Raw genomic sequence first — 20,187 nt, 5'->3', positions numbered from 1 at the left:
GGCTTACCTCTGCTCCAATATATAGAGAAACTCAGCTGGGAAGACTCAAATGGCTGGGGTGATCTAATAACTAGGGGCTAGAATCACCTGGAGGCTTCTTTGCTCACATCTCTGGTGACTGGGGTGGGATGACTTGAAGGACTGACAACTGGAGTGCCTACATGTGGCCTCTTCGTGTGACTTGGGCTTCCTCACAGCATGGTGGCCTCAGGGTAGTCACACTTCTTTTATGACCCTGGGAGCTCGGTGCTCTGAGAATGAGTAGTAGGTAAGGCAGAAACTATGTGGACTTTTATGACCTAGCCTTGGAAGTCATATGGTGTCATTTTCTCTGTAAAATAGTGGTCCAATCATTCACATCCTCACCCAGATCCAACAGAATGGGACACAGACCCCACTTATTGATGGTAGACATGCCAAAGAATTTGTAACCATTTTTTTGAAACTACCTCATGGAAGTTACTGAATTTAATTTTCACAATAACACAAGGTATGTATCATTATCCTCATTTTATAGATGAAAAAAATGAGGATCATAAGGGCCAAGAAACTCACGCCAAACTAGTAAAGTACTGAGGTAATACCTGACTCCCTGACCTTTCTTGTGCTCATGGCCTCTCACCTTGAACCTTTAGCCAATAGACCACACCCTCTCACCTAGCTGGTGAAGGAGCTGCAGGTGCCAACACCGCTTGAAGAAAGGTCACCACCTTCCAACTTGGCTGATCTGTTCCCATAAATTGGCTTCCTGGGCTCCCAGCTCCGCCTCCCATTCTTGGGCTCCAGTGCTGCTCTTTGGGCCTGGTGTTGGGTTTTGCCTCTCTGAGTTTTAACTATCTGTTTGCCTTCAAGGACTTTGCCCTGACTTGTTCCTCTGCCTTCAGCGGGTTGGCACATGGGTTTGACCCTCTTGGCTGGCACCTAGGCCTATGCTGAATTAGCCTGTGGCCAGGGAATTTGAATAATTTGAGACATTCAGCAGCCATGACACAGGTATGTTCAGAGTTGGCAGTGACTACTGGGCCATTCTTCGCAGAAGTCCCTGAGGAGATGGGCTGGCCTGGGACCCAGGGCCTTATAGCCAGGGTAATACATTTATTTTTCAGGACCCTTATGTACAAGTGCCAGAAGCCCACCCTATGCCCAAAGTGAGATGTGTGGTGAGGAAGCTTCCATAACATGCAAAGGGCAGAGATAAATCTGGACTCTGAGCTCTAGAACCAAGTTTTAAATGATGCAGACATTTCTTCCTTACTCTTGTTTCTGTGTGTCAGCTTAAATTCCTCCTAATTCTGATGGTCTTCTTCCATCCAAAAAGAAAAATGAGGAGAGCAGCTTCTGATGCATCCTTCATCAGAGTGGGATAATCACATTTCCCTTATTCCAGCTTGAAAAATCTCAAGGAAGTGTTCTGATTGGCCTCTCTTGAGTCAGGTATCCACCTCTGGACCAATCAACTATAAACAAGAAGGAGATATCAATCACCCAGAGTTGACCTCTTGGACTCCACCCTCGCATATCTGAGTATTTTCCCATGAGTCAGACAGGCACCCTATGTGCTGTGTACCAGCATGCCATGGATATGACCAAAATCCATGGGTATCCTTAGGCAGAGACCACTGACATTTATTTATAATATCAGGCTGAGCACTGAAGAAATGTTGACCATTTTTCAATTCATACTATAGTCATTTTGGTGTCCAGGGCTCCTGGGTATAACCTCAGAACACTGTAAATAGAATGTGAATGGAGTCAGTGACCCAGTGGTCTACACCCAGTGGTCTACTGGACCTCTGTTCAGTAATTTCAGCAGGAATCCATTAATAGAATGGAGAAGAAGTCCACAATGTGTTTGGTGTGGTAGAGACATCTCTGTCTCTTGACTGCTTTGAGATATTACCACTTTCTAATACACTAGGCACCAAACTCAAGATTAGTTCCAAAGTGCTGAGAGGAACTTGTTGCCCACATTCACAAGGTTGACCTGTAAGCAACTGTTTTGTTGTTGTGGCTGCTTCATTCTCTGAACTCAGTATCAAGGAGGGTCCTATGGAAGATGGTGCTGAACTTGCTGCTGTCTCCTGGGCTCAGGTGGGTCCAGAGTTGCTCTGTAAGAGCCTGGAGTCAAAGGTTATGTTGGGTCTGAGGGTACTGAGGGCACGTTCAATACTGAGTTCTTTATATACTCAGTCAAGATACTGAGAAGATGAGATGTGGGTCAAGCAGACGAGGTGGACTTCAGGGATCTCTCAGCCAGGGCTATGGCTCAGGATTAAGTTTGTTCCACATTTCCTTTCCCCACCACACCCCTGGGATTGTCCCTGTGGTCAGTGCCTTGATGTGAGTTTTTGTAGGTAAAGCCAAGAATACAATGAATAGCTGAGACCATTGTTGGAAACCACTGACCATCTCCTTTGGCACTCCTTTTTTATTATATCTTTCTTCCTTTCCTTTCCTTTCTTTTTCCTCCCTTCCTTACTTCCTCCCTCCCTTCTTTCTTTCCTCTTTTTTCCTTCCCTCCTTTCTTTCTTTCTTTCTTTCTTTTCTACCTTTCTTGTTCTTATTCTTTTTTTTTTGTATGTTCACCCAAACCATTTAATTTTCCCTGTTCTCCCTTCCTCCTTTCCCTCCTAAACTCCTTCCTTTCTTCTGTCTAAAGTTGTCAGTAGCCCTTAAAGAAGTAACTTTGATGTATCTTCTTAGCTGTTTTCTGAACCTAGAGGTATAAATTGGCAGGCAGAGTGGGGTTATTTCAAGGAAGTTTCAGAATTGCCATTGGGTAAGGAAGTTGACAGGAGCTAAGCTATGTAACATGTGGGTGAGTCAAATGCTCTAGAGGGGCTCCAGGAGAGGATGGAGGTTGGGAGACTGGCAATAACAGAGCTTCTTTCAGGGAAGCAGGGGGAGTTTTTAGAACATGAATTATTAAGGCTGCCATAATGTGGAGTAGGGTACATAACTGTTAACAGCTGAGGCCACTGGCAGTGTGTCCTAGGCTCTGTTCTCCCAGGACTGCATCAGAGATTTGGATATAGGTATAGATGGTTATTGTTGGAGTTTGAATTTTGTTCCCCCAAAAGATGTTTTAAAGTTCTAACCCTTGGTTCCTAAGAATGTGACCTGATTTGAAAATAGGGTCTTTGCAGATGAAATTACTTAAGTTAAAATGAGGTCATATTGGATCAGGGTGGACCCTAAATTCAATAACTGGTTTCCTTATAAGAAGGCCATGTGAAGATAAACAGACAGTCATAAAGGGAAGACAATCACATGAAGATAGAGGCAGAAATTGGAACAATGCTGTTACAAGCCAGTGAATATCAAAGACTGCCAGCAATCATCAGGAGCTAGGAAGAAGTAAGGAAGGATTGTACTCTAGAGTTTTTAGAAGGTGCATGGCCTTGCAAACACCCTGGTTTGGGACTTCCAGCTTCCATAACTATGAGAGAGTAAATTTTTGTTGTTTTAAGCCATCTAGTCTATGATAATTTGTTATGGCAGCCCAAGCAAGATATTTTGGTGATCTTATCAATCTTATAGATTAAAACACTGTCGGTTGCCCACCCAATTGCCAGTTCACCATTGTTTCTGCCTATCCCAACCCCAGTTTTGTTCAACGTCAGATAGCAAGGTACTCAAAGAAGATGGCTCTTGAAAAAAAATAATTAATGAGTCAAAGCAGAGTACATTTATTCCCCTTTTGCTAGGGATTAGTTAGAGTGACCATCTGGCCCTGCTTTGGCCTCTGAAATGTAAGGGGGAATTCAGGGTTGGGGTGGGGAAGGCTGCTTCTGGGAAATATTTCCTCCATATTAAAAAGATGAGAGGCCTCTGCACTTTCCTTTTTACCTTTGGACATGTTTGTGTGAAGGCATATTACTTGATGGTGTTGCAGCCTTCTCCTAGCCATGAGACAGGCCAAGTGTATTGCAGAGAGACTGACCTGAGGCTCTGATCTCACTGAGTTGTTAAATCCCTAACCTCTGCTGTACTTCTTCTTATGTGAAAAAAATGAACTCCTATTGTTTGGTTGGGTGTTCGACTTGCAGCTGAAAGCAATCTAATAGACACACTAGGAATAATAGTTAATAATACCAATAATTGGATTAAAAATAATTTGATTTAACTGAAACCCTTGCCCAAAGTAAAAAAGACAAAATAGAACAGAGATAAATGTAAAGTTTCTGCATTAGAGATAAAGATTAATTGCTGTATTAGCATAAAATATAAATGAATATAATATATATTATATAATAACATATATATGTAATATATAAAATTACGTTTGTCAAAAATACGGTAGATGTAAAAGGCTACTGGCAGAGTGGGAAAATTCTAGCATACATGACAGAGAAGAGGTTGATATTCTTACACAAAGAACTTTTGTAAACCAGTAAGAAAATGGCAAAATCACTCCAATAGAAAAACGGTAAGGAATAAGTAAAAGCAGTTCTCAAAAGAAGAAACATAAATAGCTGACTAATGGATAAAATTCAGTCTCACTGTCCACAGTAGGGAATGCAAATTAAATACAGTAAAACCTGCAAGGGCATATTCAGGCCTGAAACTTTTGGGAGCCAGGTCCTCCAAACTAACATGCAAAATTAAGTCTGAATGTAAATTATAAATAAAGCTACAATGAACAAGTCTTTTTATGGACATGTGTATGTAGTACTCTTTGCTGAATAAAAAAATGGAATTTCTGAGTCATATATAAAGTGTTGTTTTACTTTAAAAGAAACTGTCAAACCATTTTGGAAAAACCATTTTACATTCTCATTGGCAGTGTATGAGAGTTGTTCCTCATTCTCATCAGAATTGGGCAAAGTCAGTCTTTAGTTTTAGCCATTGTAGATGGGTAGTGGTATCTCACTGTGGTTTCAAGTTGTATTTCCTTGATGATGTTGAGCATCTTTTCATGTCTTTTTTTTTTCTTTTTCTGTCATTTGTATATTTTCAGTGAAATGTCCTCAGATATTATATATTTTAAGATCTTGGCTAATTCCATCATTTCTGTCATTTCTTGGTCTGTTTCTATTGATCTTTTTTCTTCTGCTTATGAGTCATGTTTTTTTTCCCTCTTTTCTCTCTCTTTCTTTTTTTGAAGATATTATTTATTTATTTGAGAGAGAAAGAGAGAGAGCACAAGTGGGGGGGGGCAAGGCTGAGGGAGAGGGAGAAGCAGATTCTCAAATGAGTAGGGAGCCTGGAGTAGGCTGGATCCCTGGACCCCAAGATCATGACCCGAGCCAAAGGTAGACACAACCAACTGAGCCACCCAAGCTCCCCGGTCATGTTCTTTTTCATGCTTAATAATTTTCATTTGCATGTTGGGCATTATACATTTTACCATATTGAGTATTGGATTTTTCTGTTTTTCTTTAAACAGTGTTGAACTGTTTGTTGGTTGGTTGGTTGGTTGGTTGGTTGGTTTCTCTAGAGCACAGTTATGTTACTTGGGATAAATTTGATCTTTTGGCTCTTTCTTTCAAGCTGTGTTAAGGAAAGTCCAACTCAGTTTTTAGTCTTGGAGCTAATTTTCCCCTAATACTAAGTCCCCTCTTGAGAGCTCTAGCCAGTGTTTCATGTATTAAGAGGTCTCTCCGTTTTGGCTTGTGTGCAGGTAATATATTCCCAGCTCTGTGTGAGCTCCAGGAATTATCCGGCACACTGCATTTTGGTAGTTCTTCCCCTGGCTTCCTGTAATTTCACCCATGCGTGCTCTGAATAGTATTCAGTTAAAGACTTGAGGGGTTCCCTCTACGGATCTCTGGGTCTCTCTCTCTCTCCCTCTCCCCCCCCTCTCCAAATCCCTCCTCTCTGATCTTCTGCTCCCCCAGTTCTAGCCACTATAGATCCTGAACTCTGATCTCTGTCTTTTGAGCTCTTTGAGATTGCTGGGCTCTGTTCAGGTCCCCCCCTCCCCCAACCCTTCCCGTGCAGTAATACCTGGAAACTGCATTGAGACAGCAAACTAGAATAATTGTAGGACTCACATAAGTTAGTTTCCCCTATCATAGCTGTCATAATCCCTGGCTGCCTGTTGTCCAATGCTTACAGTTGCTTGGTATATATTTTTTTTCCTTAGTGTTCTAGTTTTTCACAATACTATTCCCATGGCAGTTAATGCTTCGTGGATGAGAGTAGAGTCTCTTTTTCCTATTTTCAACTTTAAAAATCCTGGGGGAGAACTTTTGCCCAGCTTATGTTCAGTGATCACCCATGAGCCGATCAAAGTAGTAAGGACTACAAAAGAAAATGATGCTTTTTAAGACTGAAGTATGGGGAGAATCATTTTCCAATAGAAAATGGAGAGATCTTCTCAGAAGAAAGGGGAAGGGTGTGGGGCAAAAACAGAGAAGCAGCATCCATGGTAACAACAGTTGTTGTGATAAAGAATAAAAAGTGAAACAACTGATAAGGCCAAGAGTTCCGTTTTGAGAAGGCTGTGTCCAATCCCTGGCCTCGTGCATTCCAGGTTCAAGGACAAACTGGAGGGGGGCTAGGGAGGAGAGATGTAATATGTGTAACAGTTCCCCTGAGATAAAATGAAGTAAAAACACAACTTTCTTCTCTCTCCAACCTTTCCCCTCCTCTGCCTTTTGAAATTTGCTGTGTGGAACATTTTTCCCAAACCTTGACTGAATTCTGGGGTTTGTCCCATTACTTTTCTAGTCTTTTTCAGACAACAGAGAGACCTCCACATATTTTAATCCCATGAATGGTCTCATTTCTTGAATTAAACTGTCTGGTTCTGTGTAATAGTAAAATTCCATTTATAGGAGAATTCCATTTATAGGAATAGGGGACATGCTTCAGAAGAAAAACAGCATGTGGAGAGATTCTGTTTCTTCTCCTCTACACCAAAAGGATATCTATATGTATATGTATATGTATATGTATATGTATATGCTAACAGCATATACTGACATTTGACCTTTCCAGGGAGTGGGGGTGGAGAGGCGAAGGGTGTGGATGGAGAAGAGGGGTCTCACGAAGTTCCTATTTACTTGTTACTGTCCTGATCTACCTAGTAGATATTCCAAGCTTTTTCTTGTAGGGTATTATTTTAACCATGTTATCTTGGGTAAGGCATAGTGAGGCTAACACAGATAAAGAGAGAGAAACCAGAAAGTTTTACAGCTTTGTTACCCTGCAAGTTCCCGGGACAGAACACAGCATGCCATAAAGGGCGTAAACCCTGGAGCAGGTTGTAAGGCAAAGGGAGAGAGGGGAACTGTGGTTTCTGCAGGAAGTAAAGGGCAAGGCAGAACAAGCAGGTTTAGCATTGGCTTCTTTGAATAATTTCATTGGGCTCTAGGGCAAAGGAGCTGTCTCTGGTAGTCTGGTACCTGACTCTGGAGCAACTAGGCCTGAAGTGTGAGAGCCTGATAAGGAGGTGGTTGGGGGTGTGGACTTAATGGGCTACGCAAGAAGGGGAACTGACCAGCTTCTAGCGAGGGCCTCAAAACTGGGTCAAGACGGGGGCGCCTGGGTGGCTCAGTGGGTTAAAGCCTCTGCCTTCGGCTCAGATCATGATCCCAGGGTCCTGGGATCGAGCCCCACATAGGGCTCTCTGCTAGGTGGGGAACCTGCTTCCTCCTCTCTCTGTCTGCCTCTCTGCCTACTTGTGATCTCTATCAAATAACTAAATAAAATCTTAAAAAAAAAAACTGGGTCAAGACAGCATTTAACAACAACTAAACTAAGCTAAATTACAGGTATTTTATGGGTCCTTTGGAAACCCCTTGTCATAGATGTCTCACCTCCGTCCCTTTATTATGGGCAGGTCTTTCTTCTTCCTGCAATCTCTGTCTCTGTTTCTCTCTCTCTCTCTCTCTTTCACACACACACACACACACACACACACACATTGCTAGCACATTTCCAGCCTCTTTCTGTCAAAGTCTGAGGTCTCCTTGCCTCTGCTAGTAAGCAAGCCATGTTGGGCAGGGCTCCTTTAAAGAAAGCTTCAAGCTAGCTCTCTCTGGTGCCTCTCACATCTGACACTGAATTATACATGACATGAGCATCAGTAAAGGGGAATAGTGCTCTGGGAGAGCACCATGGAGGGGGATGAGGAAGGCAGAGGCAGAACAGAGGAACAAAGTGGACAAAGGTTTTCCAAGCATAAGGGAATAATGTATCAGAACTTATATAATAAGGGCCAGGACCCAGGTGAGGAAAGTGAGGCATTTGCCTTAGGGGCAAAATTTAAGGGTGTGCCATAAAATGCAGTTATCGAAATAAATAATATTTATTGCAATTTAAAAAAATATCTAAGGACCTGTGTATAGGATACCATTTTCCCTTTTGCTTAAGGCACCAAAATGCCTCACCAGGGCACTGGTGCTATGCCGTAGCAGCTTCTAGCTTCTTCCTGGCCAGGTTGTATCCCTGAGCCAATTCTACAAAGCAATGCTGGAGCGGCCCCCTAGGAAAGGCCTTCCTCAACAAATAACCTTTTATCTGAGTCTTGAAGAAGGAGGTGAGGCATGGAGTGTATGAACAGGAGAGAGGGAACAGCATAGCTGTGAATCCAAAATGCCTCTGTTGGAAAGAGCTAGATGGCTCTTTGGGGAATGGTGGTGGCAATGATTTTGCAGGCAAGGACCAGATTATGAAGAATTCTTTAGTATTTTAACTAGGGGAGACAAATGCCCAGATTTGTTTCTTATGCATATAATGCTTTGTTGGGGGACAGATTGGAGGGGTCAGGCCTGAATACAGGTAAGTCCCTTAGGAGGCTAGCGCAGGGTCCAAGTGAGGGATGACCGCATCCCCAACCAGAACAGCCGTAGCTAGATTCCCAAGGTCTAGGTCCAGGCCTTGGTTTCCCCCACCATAACCCTGAGGGTGGGGCGGCACCTGGGTGTCCTGCCAAAGGGGCCACCTCGGGGTTCCATTGGAGCGCCCGGTGCACCAGGGCGCGGAGGAACCGCCCAAATTCAGCCTCGGGCTGGGGCGATGGGGTCGGGGCGGGTCCCGCGGGTGCCCGACCTGCTCACCGCCCAATCGCCGCGGGCCCGCCGAGCCCCGGGGGGCTGGGGCCGCCGCCGCCGCCGCAGCCGCCGCCGGAACGTGCCGCGGCTGCGCTGACGCGCGAGCGCCGGGCAGGGCGGCGGGCGCGCTCAGTCTGGTGGCGGCGGCGGCCGTGCGCGGACTGACGTGCCCGGAGCGCCGCAGCCGCCCGCTCCGCCCGCAGACTAGCCGAGCCGCGCCGCGCTGCCCAGGCGGCGCCCGCTCGCCCGCCCGCCATGGTGTCATGGATCATCTCCAGGCTGGTGGTGTAAGTGGCCTTCCCCGCGCCCCTTCCTTCCCCTCCTTCTTCGCCCCTGGCCCCGGGGCTGCGCGGGCCGCTGCAGCGCCCGGCCCCGTTCGCTCCGGCTATTAATACCCGGCGGCCGCTAAATTTAGCAGGTACAGTAGCTGCCGAGGGCGCCTGCAAGCGGGCGACGCAGGACGCGGCTGCTGCCCTGCGGGCCCGGGCCCGGGCGCGGGGGACCGGCGGGCGGGGCGGCGAGGGCGGGGGCGCACGGGGGCTGCGCTGGCTGCGCCCCGCAGCGCCCCGGCCGCTTTTGTTCCCCGGGTGGGTGGGATTTGCAGAGGCCCCGAATGGGCGCGCCACGGGGACACGCGTCTGTCTCCTTTGGGAGAAACGCTGGCGGGGTCTTCCGTCGCCACGCCGCGCCGCGCCGCCGCGCTTTTGTCAGGTGAAAATGACAGAGCCCAGACGAGCCTGGGGCGCTGCCTGGAGGGGTCCGCGCGGAGAAGGGTGGAGAGATGAAGGCGGGGCTCCTACTGGGATTGAAAGAATACTCCTTTTTCGGTTTCTCAGATTGACAGCGGTAAAGGCAAGTAGGACATAGAGGGGACGTGTAAGAATCTTGGGGCAGACGCCTGGCGGACCCCATGTTTGATTCCTTTGGCGGGGGTCTGAGGGAGAGATAGGGGCAGGCATCTCCAGAAATTCACGGGAAATTTCTAAGTGACAGCCGCTCAGGTGGTGGCAATGACACCTCCCAGGCCTTGAAGGAGAGCGCAGAGTCATCTGGGGTGAGGCCTGTGTGAAGCCATTGGGGATGGGTGTGGGGGGCGTTTTTCTCTGTCAAGCCCCAGAGCTGAGTAGACATTTGAAGAGCTCCTTCCCTCGTGGATTTATTTCCCTTTGGAGCTACACATGGCTGTAGCAGTTCCTCTCCTTCCCTAACCATTTTTGCCTGAGTCAGGACAGATTTGCCACCTGCTCAGGGGAGCCAGGGCTGAAATTGGCCTGGAGAGTGCAGGTGGGAGGTGCACCTCAGGCTTTTTCTTTGTCTGGGAAAGAGGGGCTCCAGACTCTGGTTCATTGTGCACCATCACTCCCAACGTTGTGAAATATCTCCCACCTCCTGTCCTTCTTTACTGATTTTCGAAGAAGCGGCCAGAGGCAGCCTTCCGAAGTCATTCTCAGCATTGTAGCCCTGCCACCATTCTGGGCTTTCATCCCAAAGCCAGTGTTTGTGACTCTTGGCCCCCAAGTCATCCATTCTATGCAGCCCTCTCTACAGCTGTTGCGGACTGCTGGGGTTTGTGCTGTACTTCGAGGTGGCATGTTAAATATTTAGAAGATTTCTGAGGGCAGAGCTGGCATGAATAATACAGGGAAGCGACTGGAACGCCTTGCCCCACCTCATGCCTGACCAAGGCCTGTCTTGTGTTCAGGGTGGTATTTTTTCTCCTGAACTAGTGTGTGATCTTCATATTTGGCAGTGACTTCTGGGGAGCCCTCAGGGTGTGGCCAGAGACTCCCATTGGCCTGGCTCGAGAGCTCATTTTCTATAGGTTCTACTGCACTAGGCCTGGCCCCGTGGAGAGTGAGGGCTTCTAGTCTGGGGTCCATGTGACCATCTTTAATTTTATGAGCATTCCTCCTCCCCTACTACACAAGGCAGCTGAGTGGGGTAGAGAAAAGAGGCATCACTTGGGAGGGGTCTCAGTGTTGCTGTTATTTTTTAAAACCATGCTCCCCAGAAGTGAAGCTTCAGAGGACTTAAATGACAGGAGAACTGCCCCTCAGGTCAGCCCAGGACCCTCTGCCCCAAGGGAGAATTTGTGGGATTTGGGGATGTTATTTCCTCCGTCAACTCCAAAAGGTCAGGGATACCACCTATCTCCTGATCACTGTCTTTATAGAAACCCAACATGGAAGTGTCAGGTGTCAGTTATTAAAAACCAATTTAGTTAGCAGTACCAGTTTCACTTAAATAATAACCTGCTCATTATAGGAAAACCAGAAAGTATAGATAAATAGATTGAAAATCATCCACATTATCACCACACAGAGATAGCTAATGGTAATTGTGAAAGGTCTCGTCTTCAAGATGTTTTTCCTATGCATATATGCACATACATTTATATTTCTAGTTCAAGGAATTTATTGATTCAGCCCAAATTTCCGCCTCCCTCTTAGCAAGGAATAGGAACACTGAATTTGGAGTCAGAAAACCCTTGGTTCAAATCCCAGTTCTGTCTCTTGCCAACAGATGCCAGTTCACAAGAGATCCTAGTTCAGGAGCTAGTTAACTTCATGTTGCCCATACAAAGATTTCAAGAACACGTGATACATAAATTGCGGAGCATTTCCGTTCCTCCCCCACACACCAGATAATTAAGAGAGGGCCGAGGTAAGAGCTCTGGAAGGGGCTCTCAGACTTAATCTACTCCTGTGTTTTGCAAACTGGCTTCCCTGAGGACCATCTAGCCTGAGTGGGTGGGCTCTGGGCTCCCAGCCCTGATCAATGGGAGTAACTCCCCCTTTGTTTGGTTTGTATATTCGGGTTCTAAATAAAAAATAATTTGAGAAATATATGGATTTTAGCACTAAAGAAAACCACCCATCCCTTCTCCCCTCTCATCTGTAAAACTGTAGAGGGAGTGTGCCTTGCCCAAGGACACAAGGTAAGCTGGTGAAGAAAACAGACTCCGGATTTTTGGTCCAATGCCCTTTCCACCTGTGCCCGTCCTTGACAGTTGTCTGAAATTGACCTCTTTCAAGCTCCCAAGACCTCTGCTCTGGCATCCTGTGATTTTTATCCACCAGTCCCATTTCCTATAAGAAACTTTTTCAAGGCTTTGTAAGCCTCTGTGACATGAAAGAACATTTAAGGAAGACCTATCCCTGTGTTCTGAGGATGGAGAGGGAGTGTCTTCCTTCCAACCAGATCCCTCAAGACAAGCTGATGGCGTCCAGGCAGAGCCACATGGTGCTTTTAGCTACCTATCTTGCCATTGGCTGCGAGTGTTTTTAGGACTGTAACCATGGCTTATTTTCCTTTCTGACCCCTCGCCTGCTCCCAAGGCTCTTCTCTGAAGTTCCTGGCACTTTGCGTTCACTCAGTTAAGGCTGGTTATGTGGCAGGAGCTCAGAGGTCCTGGGATAAGTGGGGGAGCCAGCCAGTGTTATCCCCTGAGCACGAAGGTTAGTGGGCATCAAGACAGGCTTGCGCCTACTGGGCAAAGCTCTTGGAGTGAGAACCAATTAGGGATGCTGCTTTTTTGCTAGTTGTCTTCCTCCTAACTCCACTGGCTCAGCCTAGGAAGAATTAAAGATGAAACATTCAGTGTAGTGGCAAAGCTGGCTTTGTTAGACTCTAGTGGATATCTGCATGGAACACGGGGCTCGTTTATGACTGGCCTGCTTGCCTCGTTTACAAGACTTAGTTTTCTTTACAAAGAACTCAAGCCTTAGGCACCAGTGAATTTTAAACTGGGGAGAGTAGGTTTATGTGCCCTGGAGGATTCACACAGAGGTTGCTTTCTGCCTTCTTGGGAGAATGCACTATCTTGAAGCATTTATTCCAAGGAGCAGGTGTTGGTCGCATTGTCTTTGGACAGAATTTTGGCTGAGGCCCAGGATGTTGGCTAAATGAATCCAGAGCTTCCCCTTTGGTTATTGGACCAAAACTCCAGTTCGCTGTGTGGGGAAAAGAGAGTTCTAATTTTAACAATTCTCCAAATAACTAAAAGCTGTACAGAAGAAACCCTTATTTTCACAGTGCACTTCTTTTTTAAAAAAATGTCAGTTTTTAGAAGGTCCAGGTCTGATGTTTAAGACAGAGTCTTAGTTTAATGGCTACAGATCTGGCTATGTCCCAGGACTGTGATTTGGAGCATAAAGTCTATCTGTCCCAGTCAAGGATGTACAAATAAAGAAGACTAGAAAGAATGTGAGTTGTCCTCAAGATATTCTCCAACTGTTGCAAAACAAATGGAAACAAATGAAAAGGCCATACATCCTTAAACATGGACTTGCCTTTCTTTGGAGCTTGCTTTTAAAAAGTGGAATGCAGAAAAATAATCCCATTAATTGGAGGTTTAGGTTGGTTGAGGATTTATTTCCTGGCACTCTGGCATGGTATAGGGTAGGAGCTGGGTAAATCTTTCAGTTGAATCATGAGAGGGGAAATGTTGAGCTGGAAGTCAGAAGATTTGGGATCTAGTTCCAGCACTGGACTGACCCACTGTTATAATCCGAAGGGTACCTGCTCCCACCCTGGGGCCCTGCTCTTGGTCTGTGAGATAAGGCTGTGGACCAGTATCACGTTGGAGGTCCTGGTGCCCCTCTAGACCCCTTCCTTGTCCCCTTCTCCCCCAGCTGGCCCACGTGCACTGTGTTTATAAACAAGAGGAATATTCTTAAGAAGTGAAAAATACCAACTTCAATTTCACTGCTGTTCTGCTGCCTTGGTCTTTGTTTATTAATCCTGCCTGCCTGCTGGGAAGTTGCTTCTGGGCACTTTCCTCCGTTGTGTCTTCTTTGAAAGTTAGCTGACAAGTGAGGCTCTTACCTGGTTATGACTGGCTCAGTTTCCCCTTCCTTCTGAAGTGAGCTATCTTTTTTGGAGCATGTATTATTTGGAAGAGGAAGAGCCCTAGGGAGAATGACAGAAGAGGGAGTCGGGCCCTCAATGGCCACCTAGTGAGGCTGCCATTTTGTCGTGTGTGTGTGTGTGTGTGTGTGTGTGTGTGTGTGTGTGTGTGTGTGTGTTTCAAGGAGATTCCAGAAGCCGGTGGGGATGGAAAGACAATAGTGACAGCTTGTGGCTTGTTTGGATTTTCATTGTCCGGAATGAGCCACGCACATGCCCAAGTGGTTGCCAGGATTCTTGGTGTCTGTGAGAATTTTTCCAAAAACCAGCAAGAGCCCAGGAGGTTTGCATTTGGGTTATGAGAATGTTTTACTCTCACTTCTGGGCCTTGGGTGGATTGGCCCCGATGGATTGGAAGATGGATCGTTCTATATGTTTGTTTTGAACTTTCAAATCTCATCTGTCTTCACACAGAAGCACATTGTTTTCCCTTTGGGTTTTCTTTAGTTGCACCCAGGGGCTTTTGTGGGATTACAAAAAAAAAAAAAAAGAAAGAAAGAAAGAAAGAAAAAAAATATATAGATAAAGGACCAAGTACTTGGCACCCAGTCGGGGTATCTGAAGGATCTTGGCAGGTAATCTGGTGCAGGCCTTCAAGCATGGCGTGCATACCTAGACCAGGAATTGCAAGTGAGTTTCATCTCATGATTGATAGGAGGCTGCCTGGGATACTATCTTGGCAAGTGGGACTCTGGGTGGGACTCCATGGGGTAGGAGTCCCGTGAATATTTCGTGCAGGGAAGAGGATAATGGGGGGCACACCTGTTGGTTCAGTATTGGCTCTCCCAGACTTAGTCCATTTCTGATCTGAGAACCCCACTGTCAGAATTTTATACACTGCCCTCAGTTAGTAAACAGAGCTGCATTCTTTTTTTTAAAATTTTTATTTATTTACTGACAGCCAGAGATCACAAGTAGGCAGAGAGGCAGGCTCCCTGCTGAGCAGAGAGCCTGAGGCAGGGCTCTATCCCAGGACCCTGGCACCACGACCTGAGCCAAAAGCAAAGGCTTTAACCCACTGAGCCACCCAGGTGTCTCTAGAGCTGCATTCTTTACTTAAGTTCGAATCCCCTTCTAACATCCCACCTCCAGTAGGTCTTGTCAGTCACTGGCAGTTCTAGGCCAAAGGTGCCTTCTTGCCAGTACCTGGGCTATCCAGCCTGGTGGCTCTCTCAGCTGCTTCTTTCCTCTTAGGACCATCATTCATATGCCACATTTTCTCTTTTTTTCTTTGTCTTTCACCAGTCATAGCTCAGTTAAATTCTATCCTGGCCTTCTCTTGGGTGCTTATGCATTCACATCCTTTCTACCTCCTTGTAGGATCTATGGATGATCCTCTGGGCTTCAAAAGGAGATTCCCCTTCCCTTCTTGGCAACATACCCCATCCTGCTATCCTCCGCTCAGCCACAGGAGTGGGAATGTGACCCAGGCCTACCTGCACATTTCCCTGGGCACAGAGATTGGTCCAAAGGTGGGTATGTGACCTAAACTGAGCCACCAGGTCTTTCCCCAGAGCTTGTTGATTTGAAGTTAAAGAAAACAGTCTTGCCTATAGGGTCCAGAGCTGGAAAGACGTGAAGGTGGGGCTGTTGGTGGCTAAACCCCCTGGCACATGGAGAAGGCCTATAGGCCAAAGGGGAGAATTTGGCAATGCAGAGGTAAATGGAGAGGAGATACTGCTTTGTGTATGTACCTCTCCTTAAGGATCATGTCTGTTTCTTTGTGTCCCTCACACCTTGCTTCATGTGTAGAGGGTACCAGTGAGTGAGTTAGGACCTGGCTACTTAAAGAGTGTCTGTGTACCAGCAGCACTGGCAGCCCTGGGAGCTGGTTAGGAATACAGAATCTCAGGTCCCACCAAGACCTAGTGAATCTGCCTCATATCAAGATTCTCATGAAGCTCAGGAATCGCTGAGTCAGATATCATCATCTCTCCTGTGAAATTAAAGAAATGGACTTGTCTGAGGTTCCCATCACTGGCTGTAGAACCAGAATTCAACCCCAAATGAGCCATTTGTGCTGGACTGTGATTCATCCTTCCTGGTTCTGAGTGGTCAAAACCCTGACTTTTTATGCATTCTGAGTGGCATCATTGGACTCCCCCAACCAAGTGCCCAGCCGCAGACCTTTCACAGATGGGCTACCTAATTGTGATTTGTGTAGAATTCAGTTTGCCTGACTTCGGGTTTAGACTGCCCAGACAATGCCTGTCAGACATAATATTATGCTGAGCAGATCATGCTACTCAGAGGAGAGTGGGATACAGCCCACCTTGAGAAAGAGGCATGGTAAGCACAGTCAGCTGATGCTGGGGACTTAGGGTGGATTTTCAGGAACAGGCAGGGGCTTTTTCTCATGAGCAGAAGAGGCCGAGAACCAGTGGTCCCCATGTGTCCCTCTTGAGGAAGCTGCAAGGATACAGCGGGATCTGTAACCTCTTCAAGCCTGTGTCCTGTGGAATCCAATTTTAGCAGGGAGTGCTCTTGGCTCTGTCTTCAGACTATTCCCCCATCCAAGTGACTCCTACCTCCATCACCACCATCATGTTCCAACCCCATTTCTGCTCTCCCGGACCATTTCAAAACCCTCCTAATTGTTTTCCCTGCTTCTATGCCTGTCCCTCCAATGATTTATTTCAAATATAAGATAGCTCATAGTGTTCCCCTGCCATTTAAAAATTGTCCAGAGAACTCCCGTGACGTTCATTATAAAATTCAGTTTCCTTACCATGTCATGAGACTCAGCAAGGCCTGGCCTCTGCCCACTGTCCTGAACTCACCTTGTGCTGCTCTCCCCACACTCAGCTGTGGCTTCCCCACGATTCCTGGAAGGTGGCAGGCTTGTCTCACTCAAGGACCCTTGCTGTTCCCCCTGCCCAGGACACATTCGCCTAGATGGTCCATGGTCATCACCCTTTCCATTTAGGGTCTTTCCATTTAGGGTCACTCTTTCCATTTAGGTCTCTGCTCAAATGTCACCTCTCTAGGCAAGGCTTTTTCTGACCCTCTTCTCCAAAATACTTCTCACATACCACTCGATCCCCTTCCCACTCCCTGAAATTATGCTTTTAATTCATTTATTTACTGGCTTGTGGTCTGTCTCTTCACATAGAATTTGATCTCTACGACTTCTGAGACTTTCATCTTGTTCACAGCTATTTTCCCAGTGCCTAAAGTACTACCATGCTCACACTAGGTGTTTAAAAAATACTTGTTGAGTTAATGATGACTCAGTATTCCTTTTGGGGCGAGAAGATCCTTTTTTACACCCACGTTGGTAGAACCTTGATTTGTGACTATGGCAAGTGACTTGACCCTCTAAGCCTCCGTTTTCTCATCTGTAAAATTAAAGACTGGATTCCTGTTTCTGGCAGGATGAAAAACTAAATGGTTTGGAAGTCCTCTCATAATAAAACTGAATTTAAAAATTTACAAAAGTTTTGGATAAAATATAAGTGTTCCTCTCAATAGCATAGCTGAGGTTTTAGGTGAATAAGGGAATTTGCCAAAAGCCAGAGCAGAGGGGGAATCATTTCACAGGGGTGTAAGCTAGTGCTGCAGCAGGGGCTTACCAGACTTTACTGGATTGTCCTGATCGTAGCTGGAATCAGCAGTCATTTTGTTATCCTCTCCCTGGCTCTGTGGGTCAGGAATTTGGAACAAGATGCAGGACACATAACTCCTCTCCACTCCATGATGTCTCGGTCTTCACTGGAATGCTGCAAATGGCAGTGGCAGACTGGACATTTCTTCCTTTTCACGTGTTCCAAGGCCTCTTCATGTGGTCTTCCTATGTCATTTTTCCAGCACGGAGGCCTGAAGACCCAGACTTCTTATGTGGTCGCTTAGGGCTCCAAGAGTGAATGTCCAAGAAGCAACAGTAGAAACCCTAGGACTTCTTATGATCTGGCATCGGAAGTCCCAGGATGACACTTCTGCATTCTATTGGCCAAGCACATACTACAGCCAACCTAGATTTGAAGGGAAGCAGACTAGACTCCACCTTTCAGTGGGAGGGATAGCAAATAATTTGCAACCATCTTTAATATACCAATCAAGAGGATTGGCTTAGCTTGGTTTTAATATCAACATAGAGAAAAGAGGGGCCCTTGGGTCCGTGGAGATAAGTCAGAGCTGAACACTTGCATATAGCTGAAACTTGAAGCACTATTCTGCAGTGAAGTTCTGAGTAGAAGGATAGACCCACAAGTACAGGGAAATTGACAGCGAAGCTTGTCTGTCTTGCCCTGGGTTCTTGGGGGAAAAAAATCTCCCTTGGGACTTTGAAACCATCCATGGACCTGTCCTCATATGGGTTTGGGGTCTTAAATGATTGCATCCTGCATGGTCAGAATATCCATGGCTGAGAGATTAACATAAAAATTAGTCCGGCCAGGGTTACTCCTGGATTATTTTGCAGAAATTAATCCAGTCCCTCTAAGGGCCTACAATATACATTGGATTAGCTCAAAGACCATGAATTCGCACTTCATAATTACAAAACACCTGAAGTAACAGCCACCCTTAAGCAGGAGTTAAACGCTACCAGCAGCAGGCTTAGCCCTCTAGACATAAATAAATGAATAACACACATATATTAATTATATATATATACATATATATATTATTTATCTACAATAACTATTACCTAGAATCCTTTGAATAAGCCTTCCTAAGTGAAAAAATAAAGAGCTGAAAATACAAGAAAACAACAGATCCTGGGACTGAGAAGGGAGAGGAATGGACCCACTGGAAAAGAAGCAATTCCAAAAGTAGAAAATAGAGCACCTGGGTAGCTCAGTCAGTTGAGCATCAGGGTCCTGGAATCTAGTCCTGTATCAGGCTCCCTGCTCAGTGGGGAGCCTGCTTCTCCCACTCCCTCTGCCCCTGCTTGTGCTCGAGCGCGCGCGCGCTCTCTCTCTCTCTCTCTCAAATAAATAAATGAAATCTTTAAAAAAAAAAAAAGGAAAATAAAGTATTGAAATAAAAACTCAGTGGTTGGTTTCAAATGATGAGAGATTGAACACCGAGGGAGGAATGTTTTCTACACTACATCTTAGAGCTGGAAGGCATTTTAGTGACTCAGGCTTTTGTTTGATTGAGAAGGAAGACAGGACCAGAGGGCTTAGGTCATTTACCAAGACTTGAGGCCAGGTCTTAGTTTCTGAAAGTGCTTAGTTTTATGTTGTTAACAGGGGTTGGATTGACCAGTGGTGACTAGAAGACCAACATTTGGTTTGATAGGACAGTATTTCTAGTAATTGTTGCTATGTGAGGCAACAAGTTCTTGGCTTCCAACCCTAACCTTCCAATCTTCCAACTCTAAGACTATAATTTAAATATTTTCCCTTACAGTGGTAGAGGAAGAGGGATAAGACTTATTGGAAAGATTCTCTTTTTCAGTGGATAGGCCTTCTGTCCTTGTACAAGACTGACTGATTCATTCATTCATTGATTCACTATCTATTTATTGACCATTTGCTTTGTGCCAAGCACTTCCCTGGGTACCAGGAATATAAAGATGAATGGATTCCAGTTCCATCTTTGAGAAGTTGATGAGGTCACATAGCCAGTCAGTGGGAAACTTGGACTTGGATTCAAATGTCCCCCCGCCCAACCAACACTCTTTCCATCAAGTGGGTCTTTTATGGGCATGTGTGAATGAGTTTTCTGGCTTTGGTTGGAAATTGTAAGAAGGACCCCTTTTAGCAGGGGAAGTGGTGCTTCTGACCTATGAAGGCATTGACCCACTGCTGCATCTGTCTGACTGGGGAAGTCTGTGGCATCCAGTGTTGGGAGAGAAGAGGCAGAGGAGAGAGAGGGTGTACTAAGTGAAGACAGGCTGGGACACACAGATGGGTGAGGTTGAGCATGCTCACCCACTGTATTAGTCTGTAATTGCTGCTGTAAGAGCTATAAATTTGGTGGCTCAAAACAACAGAAATAAGTCTCTCAGAGTTTTGGAGGCCTGAATTCTGAAATGAGTCTTTTGGTGCTAAAATCCAGATGTTGGCGGGAGTTCTGGAAGCTCCAGGGGAAAATCCATTCCCTGCTTCTTCCAGCTTCTGGTGGCTGTTGGCATTCTTTGTGACCACATCCCTCCAGTCTCTGCTTCTGTCGTCACTTTGCCTTCTCTCTGTCTTCATATCCTCCCCTGCCTCTCTCCTACAAGGACCCTTGTGATTACCTTTACGGCCCACCTAGATCATCCAGGATCCTCTCCTGTCTCAAAATCCTTACCCACACCTGCCATGTTTCTTTTGCCATATAAGGTAAC

General features: G+C 46.0%; 1 protein-coding gene across 10 annotated transcripts in view; it reads left to right on the top strand.

The window, feature by feature from the left end:
- Positions 1-9,031: 9,031 nt before the first annotated feature.
- Positions 9,032-20,187, top strand: part of REEP1 (receptor accessory protein 1) — a gene marked incomplete at its 3' end in the record, with an annotated part of 104,948 nt that continues 93,792 nt past the window's right edge. For 3 of the 10 annotated variants that reach the window (XM_080813307.1, XM_080813313.1, XM_080813308.1), the window contains exon 1: positions 9,116-9,289. In XM_080813307.1, the coding sequence (XP_080669433.1) occupies positions 9,258-9,289 (32 nt within the window). In that variant the 5' untranslated portion in view covers positions 9,116-9,257. Of the gene's footprint in view, positions 9,290-20,187 lie in introns of all 10 variants that reach the window. The other 7 variants (XM_080813310.1, XM_080813314.1, XM_080813316.1 and 4 more) reach the window with 6 other exon arrangements.

Source organism: Martes martes (genome assembly GCF_963455335.1).
Source record: "Martes martes genome assembly, chromosome: 9".
Classification (NCBI taxonomy): domain Eukaryota; kingdom Metazoa; phylum Chordata; class Mammalia; order Carnivora; family Mustelidae; genus Martes; species Martes martes.
The sequence above is the reverse complement of the archived record's forward strand: the minus strand, read 5'-3'. Positions and strand labels throughout refer to the sequence as shown.